Genomic DNA, 16,070 nt, shown 5'->3' with positions numbered 1-16,070 from the left:
TAAAACATGATCAATATAATTGGGTGAAAAAGTAAAGTACTGTCACACTAATTGATGTCATATAGCTCTGTCTTCATCTGCAACAAGTGACGGTCTCTAGATCACAAGCAGCTGGTTATTTAATGCAGTTCTTAACTACAGAGCCTCTTCCACGTCTAACTTTAATCCAAACCATATTTTCCCTCTGTCTCCTCTCACTGTTTTCTCAGAGTCCCTGTTGTAGTTGTGTCGGTCGGCCACAGCTAGGCGCTGTTGCCTTACTCTCCCCTCTGCCTCCCCTCTCTCTCCGTCATCCCAGCCTGCCTCTCTCCTGCCTTCTCTGCCTCAGCCAACCCGGGCTGTGCCGAGCTGCTCCCTGCGGGATCAGAGCGCTCCCCCGCCGGGACCCTTCTCTCACATCCCCCTGCTGGGACGCGGCTACATTTCCAGCCAAGCACTGCCTGCCTTGGCTTTATTATGTGTGTCTGCGCCGCAGCCCCGCCAGCAGAGGCAGGCAGAGGAGGAGGAGGGAGACTGGTAGCCAGAGTCAGGACAAAGAAAAAGCAGGGAGACAGAGGCTAGCGAAGGGTTAGACAGTTTGCAATATTAGGCTGCTATTATTACCGCCGGTAGGGCTTAGAGAAATATTAATTAAAACAAGAAAGCGTGGGCAGTAAAAGCAGTAGCCTATTCCCCTCGGGGTGAAGATGCAGGGGAGACCGCTATGTCCATGCCACCAGACCAACACCTCCACTGCCTAGTGTAGATCAGCGGGACGGAACACAGGAGGCTGGTCGATTCGGGTCGCTTTCCTGGAGCGAAAAAGAAAAACACAGACTGAAATAGTTTCGATAAACTAAATAAACCTAGACGAGGACGCGAGGAGCACGGTGGACACCACGTTTCATTTGAAAGCAATTTCCTAACACATTCTCTGCCGCGTCTCACCACCTGGACCGTCACGTAGACTGCCTCTGTCGACACCGCCACCTCGAACTCGGACAGTGCCGCTGTCACTTTTTTCTCCTCAACACGGCGCGTGAGCTGCTCAGGTGTTTTCTGCGCGCGTGGCTGGCAGCTCGCGCCGCGGCGGTCTGAAAGTGCTGGAAGAAGTCGGAGTGGCACGAGCGCCTGGGCTGCACCGGAGAGAGCAAAACGCGTGCGGGGAAGGAGAAGAAGCAAGAAACTGGAGCACGCTGTAACGACGAACAGAGAGAAACCAACGGGAAGTTAATCCCGTTAATTCTACAGGTTGCGCGAAGCCAAGCTACCTTTATAAAGAAAACGCGTCAGAGGAGCCAGGCGACGCTCTCCGCCGCTTCACTCCCGGCGTGTTTGGTTTGTTGTCGCTGGACTTACGGTTGTTTGCCCATTCACAGACTGAAGCTGCCGCATTGCAACAGGCGAAGAAGCAGCAGCAGCGAAGTGGTTGAGAAGAAGGAGGAAGATAACGCGACTGTGTCAGCCTGTATGCTGAAAACGCGGAGCGGAACAAATAACAACAAGAGATTTAAAAAAATAAACAGAAACACGGTTCACGTCCAGAGATGTCGAGAAGAAAACAGGCCAAACCGCGCTCCGTGAAAGGTAAGAAACTGTCAAACCTGTATCTAATTATGAACAACCCTTTCACTTGGAAGAGGTTAAAGAAGCCAGAACCTCAGCCAAGATTTCAACTCTTTCGCCTGTTTGTTAATTTAATTGTTTTGCCCCCAATGAGTTCCTGAAGTCTGTGCGCAGACCTTAAGAGAAGGTAAATTAGTGCTCTTTACCTTAACAATTAGCCTGTCCACCAAGCATTTGAATTGTCCACGACACCATTAGAATTTAAATGTAATCAAGCTGTGTACACATTGTTTAAAACTGTACCAGCAATGTCCTAAATCAGCAGTCAAAGTACTACATCTTAAATCAATGTTTCTGGTCCACGCGGCTAATTGTTTTCTCTTAGCTGCTTAAACTCTGTCAGAACCTGAAAGATGATACTCTGGTGTATCGTTTTTCTGACAGCATGGGTTGTGCATTTAGATCATCTTGTTGTAATTCACTTGGTTAATGGGCCCATGTAATCTGGATTACTCCCATGTTGTCCCCTGCTGCTTTGTTGAAGTAAAATTGACTGTTTGACCCCCAAATCAAGTCACTTAGCCCTAACATTGTGTTTCAATCATTTGCATTTCAGAAACCAAAACAATTATCATAACAATCAGTTTTTCTTATTTATTTATTTTTACAATGTTGAAGTACCAACTGTACCTAAGGGGTGATGTAGGCTATCTCTTTAGTGGACATGAAAATATTTTTTCCAAAAATATATATTTTTTCTTTCTCATGTTTTTAGGGGTCACTTTCCATCTTAAAAAAAAATGTATGGCAAAATATATAGAATAAACCAAGGGGTTTTCCTCAAGTTCAAGAAGGTCCACATTTATAGAAATTTAATCCTCATGTTAAAAATAACTTTTATTTTTATGAAAGCAAGCCTCAGTTTCGCTTTTACCATAAAATAGTATTCATTGTGGTGCATGGGTGAGTGGGCATCATGCATCAGGGCATGTGGTGGTCTTGGCCTCCATATTTCCTTTATGGGACCCAGATGGGCAACGGGGCGGGCTGGCCATGTGGTTGCCACCCCCTCCCCCATTTCCTCAAACATATAGGCTTTCCCTCTCTGTGGTTATTTGGGAAGCGAGACGATATCTGACAGTGGTTAAAATAGGGTGTTGTTCATTTTGCGTGATTTTCATTGCAGGAGTTCTGGCATCTCCTGCAGATTCTTAAGTTCGGTCTGTTTCTTCGGAGGTCGGTTTGGCTTCAGTGTAAAGGAGGCATCTTACACTCTACATTAAAAGTATAAGAAGTGTGCATTGTTTTTGCTGTGAGATATGTTTGACAGGGTTGTGTTTTAGATAAGAAAATGTGATGCACACTCAGATTTCAGACTCTCCATCTACTGTAAAGCCCTTTTCCATCAATATTTCCAGCATTTTTTAAAATGTAGAATTAAATATTGGCTTGGCTTGTAATGCATCAATTCTGTCTGTAGAGAAGTTTGCCGTGGAAGGAAATTCTATCTGTGTACCTCAAAGTAAAACAATGACACTAAAAGAGTGTCGTAAATTAGCCAATCAACCTTTTTGACACGCATCTGACTTCTGTTTCAAATGCAACTGCATTTGTTATCAAGAATTATTCCAGTGTTTTCTGCTCTTGTTTTTTATTCTAGATAAAGATAGACAGATAGATGTACTGTATTGATCCCAAACTGGGAAATCATGGCCTTTCCATAGTCTGTTTTAAATGTTGGAAAAAAAGAAAATACATTATAAATACAGTGACAAACAAAAGGAAAAAATACATTTGTTAAAATGGGAAAAAAGTTAGATAAGTAATACTAAAGTATTTTTTAAAGTTCTTACAGACAACCACAACACACTTTGAAAAAGCAGCACAGATTTATTGGTCCACAGTGGGTATCACTCACACAGCCACATCCTTCTTGAACTGTTTAAGACCAAATCAACTTGTATCAGAAGGGTTTTCTTCTTCATTTCATCATGTAAGAGGTGGCAGATTGTGGCTGTTGTTGCATCCTGCTGTATTGATTGTCATGCTTGTGATTTGCAAGATTACAAATCTCATGTTTGTGTTTTTGCACACGTCCTGGAAATGCACGCTCTGTTTGTCTGTGCATGTCTGGTCTCAGCAGCCTGGATAACCAGAGCTTAGCTTTAGACAGGCAGCCAAGCGAAGCAGAGCGAAGCATTGCAGAGACGGACGACCACCACTCTGTGTGTGTGTATGTCTGTGTGTGTGTGTGTGTGTGCGCGCAGCAAAGGTAACGCAGCCCTTGTAGTCGAGCTTGCATAAGCACCATGTGTTTTGTTTGTGTGTACTCATGCGTCCTTGTGTGTACATGCATGTTGCTATCTTCACTCTCCACCTTGCCCCAATGAGAGCTTGGCAAGACCTGGGATTGAGGGAAGATAGAGAACGGGATGGAGGAAGGAGAGATAGAGCTGGAGGAGAAAGGGGGGGTTGAAGGGTAAAGGGGAGTGAGAGGAGAGGTGTTTGGGGGGCAGCGAACGGGCACAGAGCAGGTGAGTGGGGGAGGATGAGGTGAGCATCGCCTGGGGATTATCTGTGTTTTCATGTTCTTCTGTCTTTCACCTGCTCACCCAACTCTGACTGGCTGGCTTGGTTTACAGACTCATTGGCCAGCCAGGCAAGGCAACACAAAAACAAAGTCCCATCTCATCCAACTTCAGATTTGAGTCAGAGGGCTCGAGGTCTGGAGTTTTTTTTTTTTTAAGATTTTTAGCTGTTGGGTGATAGAGATATTTTGTCTCTGTCCTTTACTCCTGATGAAACACTTGTACATTACGCTTAACACTTTTGTTGTTTCATACATAATAAGATCTATCTTCTCACAGTAAACACACATTATTTGAAGAATACTGCTTCATGAATCAAGACAATATCACCTGATAAAACATCCTAATAAATCCTGAACCCTCTGCCTTTTTAATTCCACGAACGTAGCCTGAAATTTAGCACATGTTTGGGATTGGGGATTTATTTTGTGACTTACAGTGCTACACACTTTTTCTTCTTCTTAGCTACACGCCTCGTTTTGTGATGCTTAAAGAAATTAGTGGTTCTGCTGCTGCTTTTAGTCGCCTCGAGACTTTACACAAACTTTGTAGTGGAAGGAAGTATATGCTTGAGGTGAAACACGGTAAAACAGAACCACTATGAGATGACTTTGGAGCCCTTGTCAGAAGCCCTCACTTCAATACGCACACAGATAATGTCGCTATTTTGGCAATTGCTCCCCAAAAAACACGATAAAACTGCAAAGTATAAAGTAAAAGGGAACACTTGTTTTCAAAATAAAACATCATCCTTATACATTCAAATTTAAATTCATTATTCAAAATCAATTTATTACTCGGCCCTTATTAAACTCATACACATGTAGTGAAGTATTTCTCGGCATCGATCATTTCAACATTGCATAAATGGTACTAAATCAGTCTGAAAATCTGATTGGTACAAGTGACAATAATACACAGGTTTATTTTGATAGGCAGCATGAATAAGAGGTCTGTTTGATTCCTAAAAATTTTGTACGGCTGTACTTTGTACGGCTGCTATTCTGTACATCTGGCATTTGAACACAACCTTATTAAACAAATAGAAATACAGCAGAGTATTTTAATTAGATTCAATATATTTGTGTTATTTTTTTGAGTTGCGCTGCTTATTTACTGAATGATCAATAGAAAAAGCGAGGCCAAGTTGATAACAGCAGCCACGAAAGAAAGCATTATATGTGTTCATATTACTGTGTTAGAACTGTGACTAAGTTCCTCTAATACTTCACTGGTCTAGCCTTTACAGCGATTAGGCCTTGTTAACAGTGAGGGGACTTGACTAATTGCAGTTTGTTAATTGAACATGGACTAATTGTGCAGTGATGGGCCATGAAACTAGCTGATGGGATGAGAGAGAAGGAGGGGTGAGCGGAGGGGGGGAGAGAAATGAGAGAGCGCCGCTTCTCTCTTATCAAAATATTATTTCAGTGGATTAAGCCGTTTTTAATGTGTGTCTTTAGCGAGGCGGTAAAAATCTCCTTCTCTGCCTGCGCCGGCAGCCTCACTATCCTATCTCTCCCTCTCTCTCTCTCAGCTCTTAGCCCCTCGAGTCTCTCATGCATTATGTAGTGATGATTATTACTTAATTACACATTAATAAATCCGCTTCATTTGCAGGACATTAAATGGGAGTTGAGCGCATATGACAGGGAGATGGAGAGCAGAGAAGACTGGAGCAGGAGGAGGGGGGGGAACTTGCTTTTTAGCGCTTATTTGTTTTTTTCGAGTCTTGTTTTAAGACAGTGGAGCCAAATGAGTTATTTGACCAAGTCGACGGAGAGAGAGGGGGGGGCTTTTGGTTTGCTTTCGCCTTGTGTTGAGCCGAGCTCTTCGTGGCTAATGGGATCATTTCCACTCAATCTCCTCATTGCTCTTTCTTCTGCTCTCTGTCTGATACTCTCTTCCTCTCTCTCTCACCTCTTCACAATTCTTTGGTTCCACCACCCTGCTGCACTGGTTGTTAATGTTTTTATTCTTAGTAAACAGTCTTTCAGTGACAACAACTTTTACTGCTTTTGAGCTACCTTATGGGCTCTAGATATTGGAGCAGTTCTTTGTACTGGTCTTTAAAGTCCTCTGGACCCTCATCCAGCTGCACACAGGCACAGGAGCACTCTCATGTGAAGGATAGTTAACGCTGATGCTGAAGCTGTGCCAAATGTTGACTAAAATTGTCATTTACTGATATGATGAAATGTGTCTGGATAAGATCAATATTTAGTTAATACTGCTCCGTTTCTGTTTTCTATCAACACCTATTTTATTTGGAGTGCCGCTCTGGTCCTGACTCACAAGATGCAATGTATACAGCTTTAACTCCTGATCCTGATGCTGTTTGGTAGACGTCATCCCCTGGTATCTCTTCAACACATTTCCTGTAGCTTTGCAGATGTCCTATCAATAAAATTCCCCATGAAACAAACAAACAAAAAAAGACTGAAAATGAATCACCTTTGTGGTTTTAAAATGTTTTCGTGATTATATAAGACAACATTAAATTATGGCCTTTCAGAATGCAGAGAAAACCAATACATGCGTACAGTGAGCATTACACACACACACACACACACACACACACACACACACACACACACACACACACACACACACACACACACACACACAGTGCCGTTCTATCCTGCCATCTCCAGTTTTAAACATAACCACTTTGCGTTTGCGGCTATCACGCCTCTGTTACTACCTCTGAAGGCGGGTCATGGGTGGAATGACTTTGCCCGTTGATTTTCACGTTGGAGGCACATCAGGGGGGTAGACATTCAGCGTTGAACCGACAGTATTAAAGCGGCGTTTGACTCTGGTTCGAGCTGCAAGAGCTTTCCTGTAAGTATGGGGTTTAAATGTAATAGGAAACTCCGGGATAGTAATTATTAATTGCCTGGAGTTAAAGTTATTGTCAATTAACTGCTCAAGACTTGAAATTAACAACCGCCAACTCACCAAATGTGGGTAAAAATTAATTGGGATGGGAAATGTCATCAAGTTACAATCCATTCTGGTGGCTGCTGAATCTAATTATTATATTTCTACGAGGGCCAAATAACATTGACCACTCAAAACAGAAGGTCATGTGTGCAAGGTCAATGACAGTTTCAGTGACTACTTTTAGTCATTTTGTAACCCAGCTTTGTGCCTACAGTGCAGGACAGCGTATCTCTTCCTCACTCTTGTCCCTTTTTCATCTTTCCCTCTCTTCCTCTCTCTCCCCATCTGGCTTTACCATCAGAAAATTTAATGTCACCCTTTGGCAGAGCTCACACTCTTTCATTGGGCGACTGGCTCCTATAAAACACACAGGCCCTACACATGTGGCTTGGATTACTTGGAGGCAACATTGTGTGTTTTCTGCAGGTACATCTGAGTGTGTGAATGTCGGGAAGCCCCGTTTATACCTTTTGGCTTTTATTGATACTAAAGATTTAAGAGCTTATCTTGGTGTTGTTTGTGCTGCTACAAATAGTGTGTGTACAGCCACAATGAATACCTCCTGTATAAAAGCTGGTATTGGCTTTGCATTAAAGCTCGCTCAACCATTAAATGGCTTTTTGAGAGCTTTGTTAGATTTCCATTGACTCCTCAGCAGGGGGTGGATTTCAGTTTTTTTTTCTTGCAGGACAAAACAAGTTAATGTAATTGTTGATTGGTGGAGCCCAGCAGAATAATGCAATGAACATAATTTGACTCATGTTGATCTGGACCCAATTAGATCCAAATTACTACGCAACTGCAGACTCAGGGCAGAACAGCACGATGTAGAGAAGGTCATTGATATGGAACAGATTTTGACTTGACAGTATGAAGCACAATCAGGCTGAATTCAGGTGCTGTGTTGTCAGGATTGTGCAAGTTTACTCAATGTCACATTTTCATGAGGTGTTCATTTTTGTTGTTAGTGACACTAGTTAGTGTTCTTATTTTCACAAGTGAACATTTCTGCTGCAAAAAAAGGCCTATTAACATTTTTGGAGTGTTGTATGTAAAACAAGTATAAATGTGGCTGAATGAACCTAAATAACTGATGGTATTTGATCATGCACGCGATACACCAGTAGAAAATACAGACACAGGCGCCGTCATAACCGTGAGTGGAGACGCCACAATCAAAGAACTTACGCGACCTGACGTGATGGAAAAGTCTTCTTTATTTATTGTGTATTGCGAGCTGATTACAAGTTATTCGGGGATACATAGTGACACAGACCAGTGTGCGCACCACATTTGGAGCCTGAGTTTGATCTGGCCAAAGCTTCTCTCTCTCTCTCTCTCTCTCTCTCTCTCTCTCTCTCTCTCTCTCTCTCTCTCTCTCTCTCTCTCTCTCTCTCACTGATTTCTGCCTCTGTCCACTCTCCTATCTCTAGATGAAGGCACAAAAAGCCCCAAAATAAAAACACAATTATTTATTTTTTGTCTGACCTACTGATGGAAACTTTTCTGATGTTGATATTAAGAGACTTTCTTTTATGAAATGTTTGCCTTTGGCCTGACTCGAATGAATGAGGTGGATGAAATACTTAAGCCCTCCTACATTAAGATTAAGTTAAAAAACAGAGTTGAATAGTGTCATCTAGAAATTTAAAACGTGTGTTCACACAGATCTATTACAGTACTGCTGTACTCGAGAAATCAAATAAATTCATCCTGGTACTTGGAGTCTTGTAAGGTGAAAACTTAATTGATGCAACAATCTGATTTAGTTTAAAAAGTATGGAGATGGGAATATGAGTCAGCTTATAAAGTTTAGATTGTTGGAGTTGTGTGTTTGTGAAGTCCCACACTGAGGTGTATGTATGCCAGTGACAGCTCCTTATCAGTGCTCTGCCTGGCCTGGTGTGTGTGTGTGTGTGTGTAAAGGTGTGTAAGAACAGGGTGTCATGGGCCAGGACTGTGCCATTGCAGCAGCTTAGCTAGCCACGTTTGTGAGCTGCAAACTCACTGGACCTTAACACACACATCCCTCTTGAGACTCACACACAGTGTGGCTCAGAACATGGCCACAGCTTTTAAGAAGAGAAAGACAATGCTGTTGTGACAACACATGCAGGCATCCACACGCTAACACACGCATGCACACACGCATGCACACACACTCGTCAATCCAGACCTAGACCCACCATGTCTTAGTCTCAGGAAGCAGTGGCCCTTTCTAAGTTCTCTAAGAGCCTGCTTATGTATCCATCTGTGTGAGTAAGCATTTCATACCTCTCTCGATTAGAGATTGAGCTGTTTCTTTGAACTTCCTTTGCTGTATTTGTCTGTTTCCGTCATCAATCAAAAAGCTCTATTATCAAAATATTGTGAAACCTAGGAACCATTTTTTTCTCTCCTGTATTTGCTGGGATGTTGTTCCTTTTTCCATCCCCATTAAGCCTTTTAACAATTATTTTGGGATGCTGTAATATTGATGTTCCGGTGTGAGATTTCCGGAGTAGTGGAAGAGTGAGACGGATGACGTGTAAACATCCAGGAGACGTTTACACCTTATCATGCACATCAACACGCACAAAAAGCAGAGCTAAACCCTGCCGTCTCCGACGTTACACTTTTATCCTGCTCAAGTTACACCTTTGTTACTTCCTCCAATGTTGGCTCAGGGCGACAACAACTTCCACCCACCTTATCAACTTACATGACAGAAGAGGCGTAACAGGGACCTAGATATCCCACCTTGAACAGGCAAAGCATGAGGGGCTTTACATTTGGTTACAAAATCCCAGAGCCAGTAGTAAGATAACATCACCACGGTCAGGTTCCAAAGTGGTCCCACTTCACAGTGACCTCTGTTTCTTTCAACTTTCTGAGGCATGATGTGAAAGGTTTGCAGCCCGCCATGCTGCTAATGTATAAAAAACAACAAAGTTCAACACTTCTGTATGTCCGAAACAAAAATGTCAACATTCATTGAAATGTTGTCGACAGACATCACTTAACTCTTTACTCAGGAGCTATTGATGATTCAATCAATTAATTATACATACATATTGGTTTATAGTAAATGTTAATAACACATTATACCCAACACAACACAATATCACTGACAGTTTTAAATCACCCAAAGAAAGAAATCACAGTCGTATGGAACAATAGCATTAAAGCAGAGCTCTGCTTTAATACTGTTTGTCAATTTTGTTGTACACATTATTTTCATGATGACTTTTTTTAATTTCATATTGAAATAAATATAAAATATATATATTATAAATAAATTTTTCTCATAGGAAAAATATTTTAGCTTAGAAATAAAAAGTATTCTTTAGAAATGCTGATATTATTAGAGCATTATATGGTACATGGATAAGGGCTTTTTATTTGTGCTTTCACTGCCTCTTGCTCATTTCCTCCTCAACCTTTCCTCCCTTTCCTGAAACCTCACACATGATGTTCCGTCTCTCTTTCCTCCCTTCTTCCCGCCTCCCTCCCTCAAATACCCCCCTCCTCTCCGTCCTCCACTTTTTCTTTACATTAAACATTAGTGGTGGGGGCAATTAGCAGCTCCCCTCTGCACACCTGGCTGATGCATTATATATTTATATTATACCAAACCTAGCTCTCTTTGAGACACACACACACACACACACACACACACACACACACACACACACACACACAAACACACAAAAACACACACACACTGCTGTTGATAAAAGAATGACTTTTGGGAAATGAAAAAACTAGTTTGTGTGTTAGTGTGAGGATTCTTAGATCTTTATGCCCTCTGGTCTGACCTCACATAACCTCCTGAGTTTGAGCTTAAGGCCAGGTCAAAAGTCACTGCAGTCCAGTCAGCTTTTCATACCGAGTACATGTGTGTTTTTTTTTGTTTACTTTTTCTAATCCAGCTGTGTTCGACAGTCCTTTCTAAACAGCTCAGTGTCTGAATGTAAGATCTTCTGCTTTCAGCCACATTCGAAGAATCCAGGCCTAGGTTTTTCTATGTTCATTCATTGTATGTGTGCTTACTTTTTGCACACACACACACACACACACACACACACACACACACACACACACACACACACACACACACACACACACACACACTTGGACTGTGGCCCCAGACTAATGTGCATTGTCCTCAGATCGTGGACTCTCCAACAGAACAAGCTGCTTGTGTTGTGTTCCTTTTTTATTGAACACTCTGCCGGGTCTTTGCAGCGCGCCCCACTATAGACCTACCAATGCCTCTTTTTAGTGCTTGAGCCTTCAGTTGGTTTTTCTAAGTCCTTTCCATTCACCTCCCAGTCAAAAGGCAAGGGCGCCCTGCTGGGAGACATACAATGGAGCAAGACAGAAAGCAGGACCGAAAGCGAGAGAGTCTGAACTGAGTTAGAAAGAAAATAAACAAGAGTTTCTTTGTTAGTATTTATTTCTCCACCAGATGTTTATTATCAGTAATATGAAATCCTTTCGAGTAGTCACTTTAATAAGTTTTTCTAGCTTAATACTAAATTCTATTTTTCAAGTTGAAATCTGTAGCAGATACAGTCACATAAGTTTTTTCCACTTTTCCCAAACTTCTCTTATTAGCCACAAGTAATAATAAAGTGATTTTTTTTAAACAGCAAATGGGATTAAATAACAAAAATAATAAATTGACATTCCAATGATTTTCATAAACTGATTCAGAGGAGATGAGCAATTACTCCTTATGTTAGGTCGATTAAAGCCATCAGTAGGTTTAAGAATGACTGAAGTAAAAAGTTGAATAAAAGCACCCCTCCCTTCAGAGGATCTGCCTCCTTAAAACACAGACATGGAGATATGAGTCAACCTGTAACAACGAGCTAGCTGATAAAAATAATATGGTGGGATTCAGAGTACCTGCTGTTCAGGGGTCATTTAGCCTCAAAAAGAGGAAGCAATTATTTATTGCTTTAATGGTGTGCCTGCATTCCTCTTGGGACTTAATGTCATGTTGCTTTGCAGTCATAGTTACAGTTGTAGTACAGCAGCGATGAGAGAGAACATTTCATTCATCCAAACTCTGCTACTTTCAGTGTCTAAGGCTCAAATCTTTAGTTGCATCATGATCGCTTTCCTCCATATTTTTAAAGAAAAAAAATACTTTGAGGAAATATTTGCTGAATGTAGCAGAGCAAATGTGCACTTCTGTGTCTGGACAAGCAGTTTCAGAAAAGCCAGGGTGACTTTATGTGTTCTGAAACGACAGCAGAAAAGAACGAGCTGGTGGTTTGTGTAACCCCTGATAAAAGCTTTATGGCTGCATGAAGACAGAATGAAATAGGAACACAGTGTTAGTGAGAAGGTGGTGGTGTAGACAGACAATAAGAGATTGCATGGTGAGAAGGTGCGTGTGTTCAGAACAAAGTTAAAAATGCAGAAGGTCAGTCTGCCCATAGCCCATAGTCTAACTGTGGAAAAATATTATGGACTTTTCTTTGTAACAAGAAATATTGATAATTCTGAGTTTAGATTAAAAATGTGTCTTGAACTGGGTCTCTCAAGTTTTTGCCTTCAGATTTGTCCACGCGAACTTCAGCAAAATGTCGACGGCAGAAGAAGATTCTGGGCCGACTCAAAGCAAGCTACGATTTGAAAATGCGACAACAAAGGTGCATAAATAAAAGAAAAAAGAAAAAGAGAAGTTCTGAAAAAAACGACACCTACACTTTGCTTTTAGGAAAAGATGCTTAATTTATTGTCAACGCAAACAAACACACGACGAGCAACGCTCCGAGCGCACACGCTCCGTGTGTGTATATTTTTCTTGTTACTCCCAGAAGGAGCGTGACGAGCAAGTTAATCTATCCGCCAGCGATGCAGCGTGACACAAAGCTGTTTATTTCCCTTTTCCTCTCCGTCTCTCTCTTTCTCTCTCCTCCTGTACAGCCTAATCAACTTTGTATCAAGCTAAATAATGCCGTACTGTGAAATCGGTGTCTTCAGTGAAAAAGCACTCCCCAGCCTGTACTACAAGAGAAGGCAATTAAGATCCCCTCCCTCCATCCTCCAACCTCCACCCTCCAGTTCCACCCATCCTGCTCCTGTTGTTCCTATGCTCTCCGTCTTTGTGTTTCTGTGTGCATCTTACCTCCTCTACCTTATCATAGGTTTAGCATACCATTTGACGCTGTGTTGTGCTGTGCTCTTCTCATGATCAACTTGTAGTCTTTATACTTAACTTTGTGGTTGTGTGTGTGTGTGTGTCCCAGTCAGTAATGGTGAGTGGAGGCTGCTGGGGGAACTTCTAGTTCAGTTATTTCTGGATCCTTCCCCAGAGTCGATGTACTCCAGAGAAATGCTCTCCCTCTCCTCCTGCCCTCTCTTTCTCTGTCCTACTCCTTATCTCTCTCCCCTCGGCTGCCCTCCTTCACCTCTCAACCTTCTCCTCACTGCTGCTCTCCTCTTCACCTCTCTCTCAACCTTTTATCTCCTCCTCTGACCTTCTTCACTTTCTTTCTTTTTCTCCTCTATCTACTTGTCCCCCCCCCCCCCCCCCCCCCATACTCCTTGCTCTCTCTTGTCCTGCCTCTTCACTTCATGTCTCCCCTGCTATTGATTCCTCTTCCCGCCACACTCTCTCTGACAGACAGAAAAACAAATGTCGGATCAGAGAGGCTCTTTAATCTCACGCTGTGTTGTTTGGCCCTGAACATCAACTCTGTGCTTGTTTCTGTGTGTGTGTGTGTGTGTGTGTGTGTGTGTGTGTGTGTGTGTGTGTGTGTGTGTGTGTGTGTGTGTGTGTGTGTGTGTGTGTGTGTGTGTGTGTGTGTGTGTGTGTGTGTGTGTGTGTGTGTGTGTGTGTGTGTGTGTGTGTGTGTGTGTGTGTGTGTGTGTGTGTGTGTGTGTGTGTGTGTGTGTGTGTGTGTGTGTGTGTGAAACAGGAGTTCTGCTCTGAGCATGTTGAGGTAAATGTGTTGTGTTAATATGCAGCTCCGACATTGAAGTGCATGCATGTGTACTTTTTTTATGCAAGTTATTTGAGTCATGATCGTGAGATGTCATCCACTATCCAGGTCTTACTGACAGTGGTGTTTGAAACATAAAAGCATGAAATCATTTAGTTTCTTACGTGTTAAGGGATTGAGCTTTCACCATTCAAGCGTGTGTTTTTATTTTTATGCTCAATCCTTTGTCATTTCAAGCTGCACTTTAAGAAAAAGTCAGGGAGCATTTATATTGTGTTTTCTTATATTATTGGGGTTGATTTTTGAGATGGGGGTGAGGTAGCTGGACAGAACAGCATAACTACAATGACCTCATATACAACCAGAAAAAAAGAGAGGAGGTGCGAACAGCAAAGTGATTGAAGAGATGAGGATGGCTGAGATGTCAAGCATCAGGCGAAAATCATGATGATGAAGGAGAAACGTGCAAAACACAACAAAATCAGATATTTGGAACAGTTAGGATCAGAAGAGAGGGAGGGAAGGAGAAGAAGGATAAGTGGAGGAGAGAGGGAAGGAAAGAACACAAAAAAGAGACGGCAGAAAGAGAAAGATAGAGAGGGCGATGAAGCTTGTCCGCCAGGCTTTGTGTGGTTGTTGTTCTTTCTCGGTGCCATCCATCTAAGCCCTCTGCTACCTCTGTCCCTTTACACACACTCACAAACAAAAGCGCACACACACGCACGCACACACACACACACACTCATAATGTCCCAAGCCCCAGACTAGCTTGGTGTTTCTGGCCGATGGCTCAGAGCTTGGGATGTGTGTGTGTGTTTCGTGTTTTAAGGCTGTTTTGTTCAGAATGCAGGCGGGCAGAGAGAGCGGTTTTACTGCTGATAAAAGTATTTGGTTAATCAGCTTCCGTCCCCGTCCCCTGACAAGAACTACTTGCTTGTGTGTGTGTGTGTGTGTGTGTGCTTGACACAGGCCGTTGAAGTTAGGGGGCTTCCCAGGAGGCAGGCTGGGGATGGAGATTGGCATCAGACCTCGGCCAGTAGCATCACAAAGTCATTCCTGAGGGACAGGAGGGGCAGCCAATGAGAGAGTCCCTTTGGATAGGAGAAAGCGGGTTGGGGAGGGGAGGTGGGAGCTATGAAATGGGTTGTAGAGGGGAAGTGAAAGGGGGAGAGGCAGGGAGACAGAAAAGGAGGAGGAATGAAGTAAAAGAAGTGTATAGGATGAGAGAGAGAGAGAGAGAGAGAGAGAGAGAGAGAGAGAGAGAGAGATTCAGATGACAATTACCCTCTTGACTTCTGTCCAGCACCAGTTGTCAATCAGCCTGTCCCTCTGGGCTTAGAACCAGCGTATCATTGGCTACGCTGACCCATATCCCGCCTCTCTGGGCCGTATGGCCAATGCATGATTGGCCAGAGTGACCCGCTCGTCAGAGAGAGATCCGGGAACACCAGAGCCTTGGGCTGCCTTGGGAATAAATGGCCCTGATACCATGCGTGCATGCATGTGTTGTTTAGGAAGAAAAAAGACAAAGGGTTTTCATATTGAGGCTATAAGTGCTTTCATGGGACAAAGATAGAAAAAGAGCAAGTGGGAGTGTGTAGTGCTGAGGAGAGACAGAATGTGTGACCATGGAAGGGGGTTTGAACAAACGAGGCAATAGTAGTGAACAAGGGATAAGTAATAAAGAAAAAATATGGCAGGATCTGGAGATCACAAACAAGGAGAATAATACTACTATACATATACAATTTTGAAAAAAATCTAAAAGTGCTATGGTATATACAGTATAATGTTTAGTGGTGTACCTTCATGAGGTAGACAGAGGAAAAAGTAGAGACGTAGATGGTCGGACGTACAGCTCCGTAAAAGTGCGTAACAATGTGTTTGTGTGTATGATAAGGACAATTAAGGACAACAGTGCAAATATAGGTATATTTCTATATATTTTTTACGGTGCAAAGGCATGACTTTATTTTGCTGCTGTGTTTTTTTTTGTTCTTGACATAAGGGTTGCCTTATGGGGTCTTTTGTTTGTTTTAGCTAATTACGC

General features: G+C 42.6%; 1 protein-coding gene across 2 annotated transcripts in view; it reads left to right on the top strand.

Moving 5' to 3' along the window:
* The first annotated feature begins 307 nt into the window (after positions 1-307).
* The window catches only part of znf423 (zinc finger protein 423), a 139,729-nt gene continuing 123,966 nt past the window's right edge, over positions 308-16,070 (top strand). Inside the window, exon 1 of one of the 2 annotated variants that reach the window (XM_079346867.1) lies at positions 308-1,566. In XM_079346867.1, coding sequence (XP_079202993.1) covers positions 1,527-1,566 — 40 coding nt within the window. In that variant the 5' untranslated portion in view covers positions 308-1,526. The remainder of the gene's footprint in view (positions 1,567-16,070) is intronic. The other variant, XM_079346868.1, reaches the window with a different exon arrangement.

This window comes from Symphodus melops, assembly GCF_947650265.1.
Source record: "Symphodus melops genome assembly, chromosome: 6".
Taxonomy (NCBI): domain Eukaryota; kingdom Metazoa; phylum Chordata; class Actinopteri; order Labriformes; family Labridae; genus Symphodus; species Symphodus melops.
Note: the sequence above shows the minus strand (reverse complement) of the source record. Positions and strands in the feature narration are given on the sequence as shown.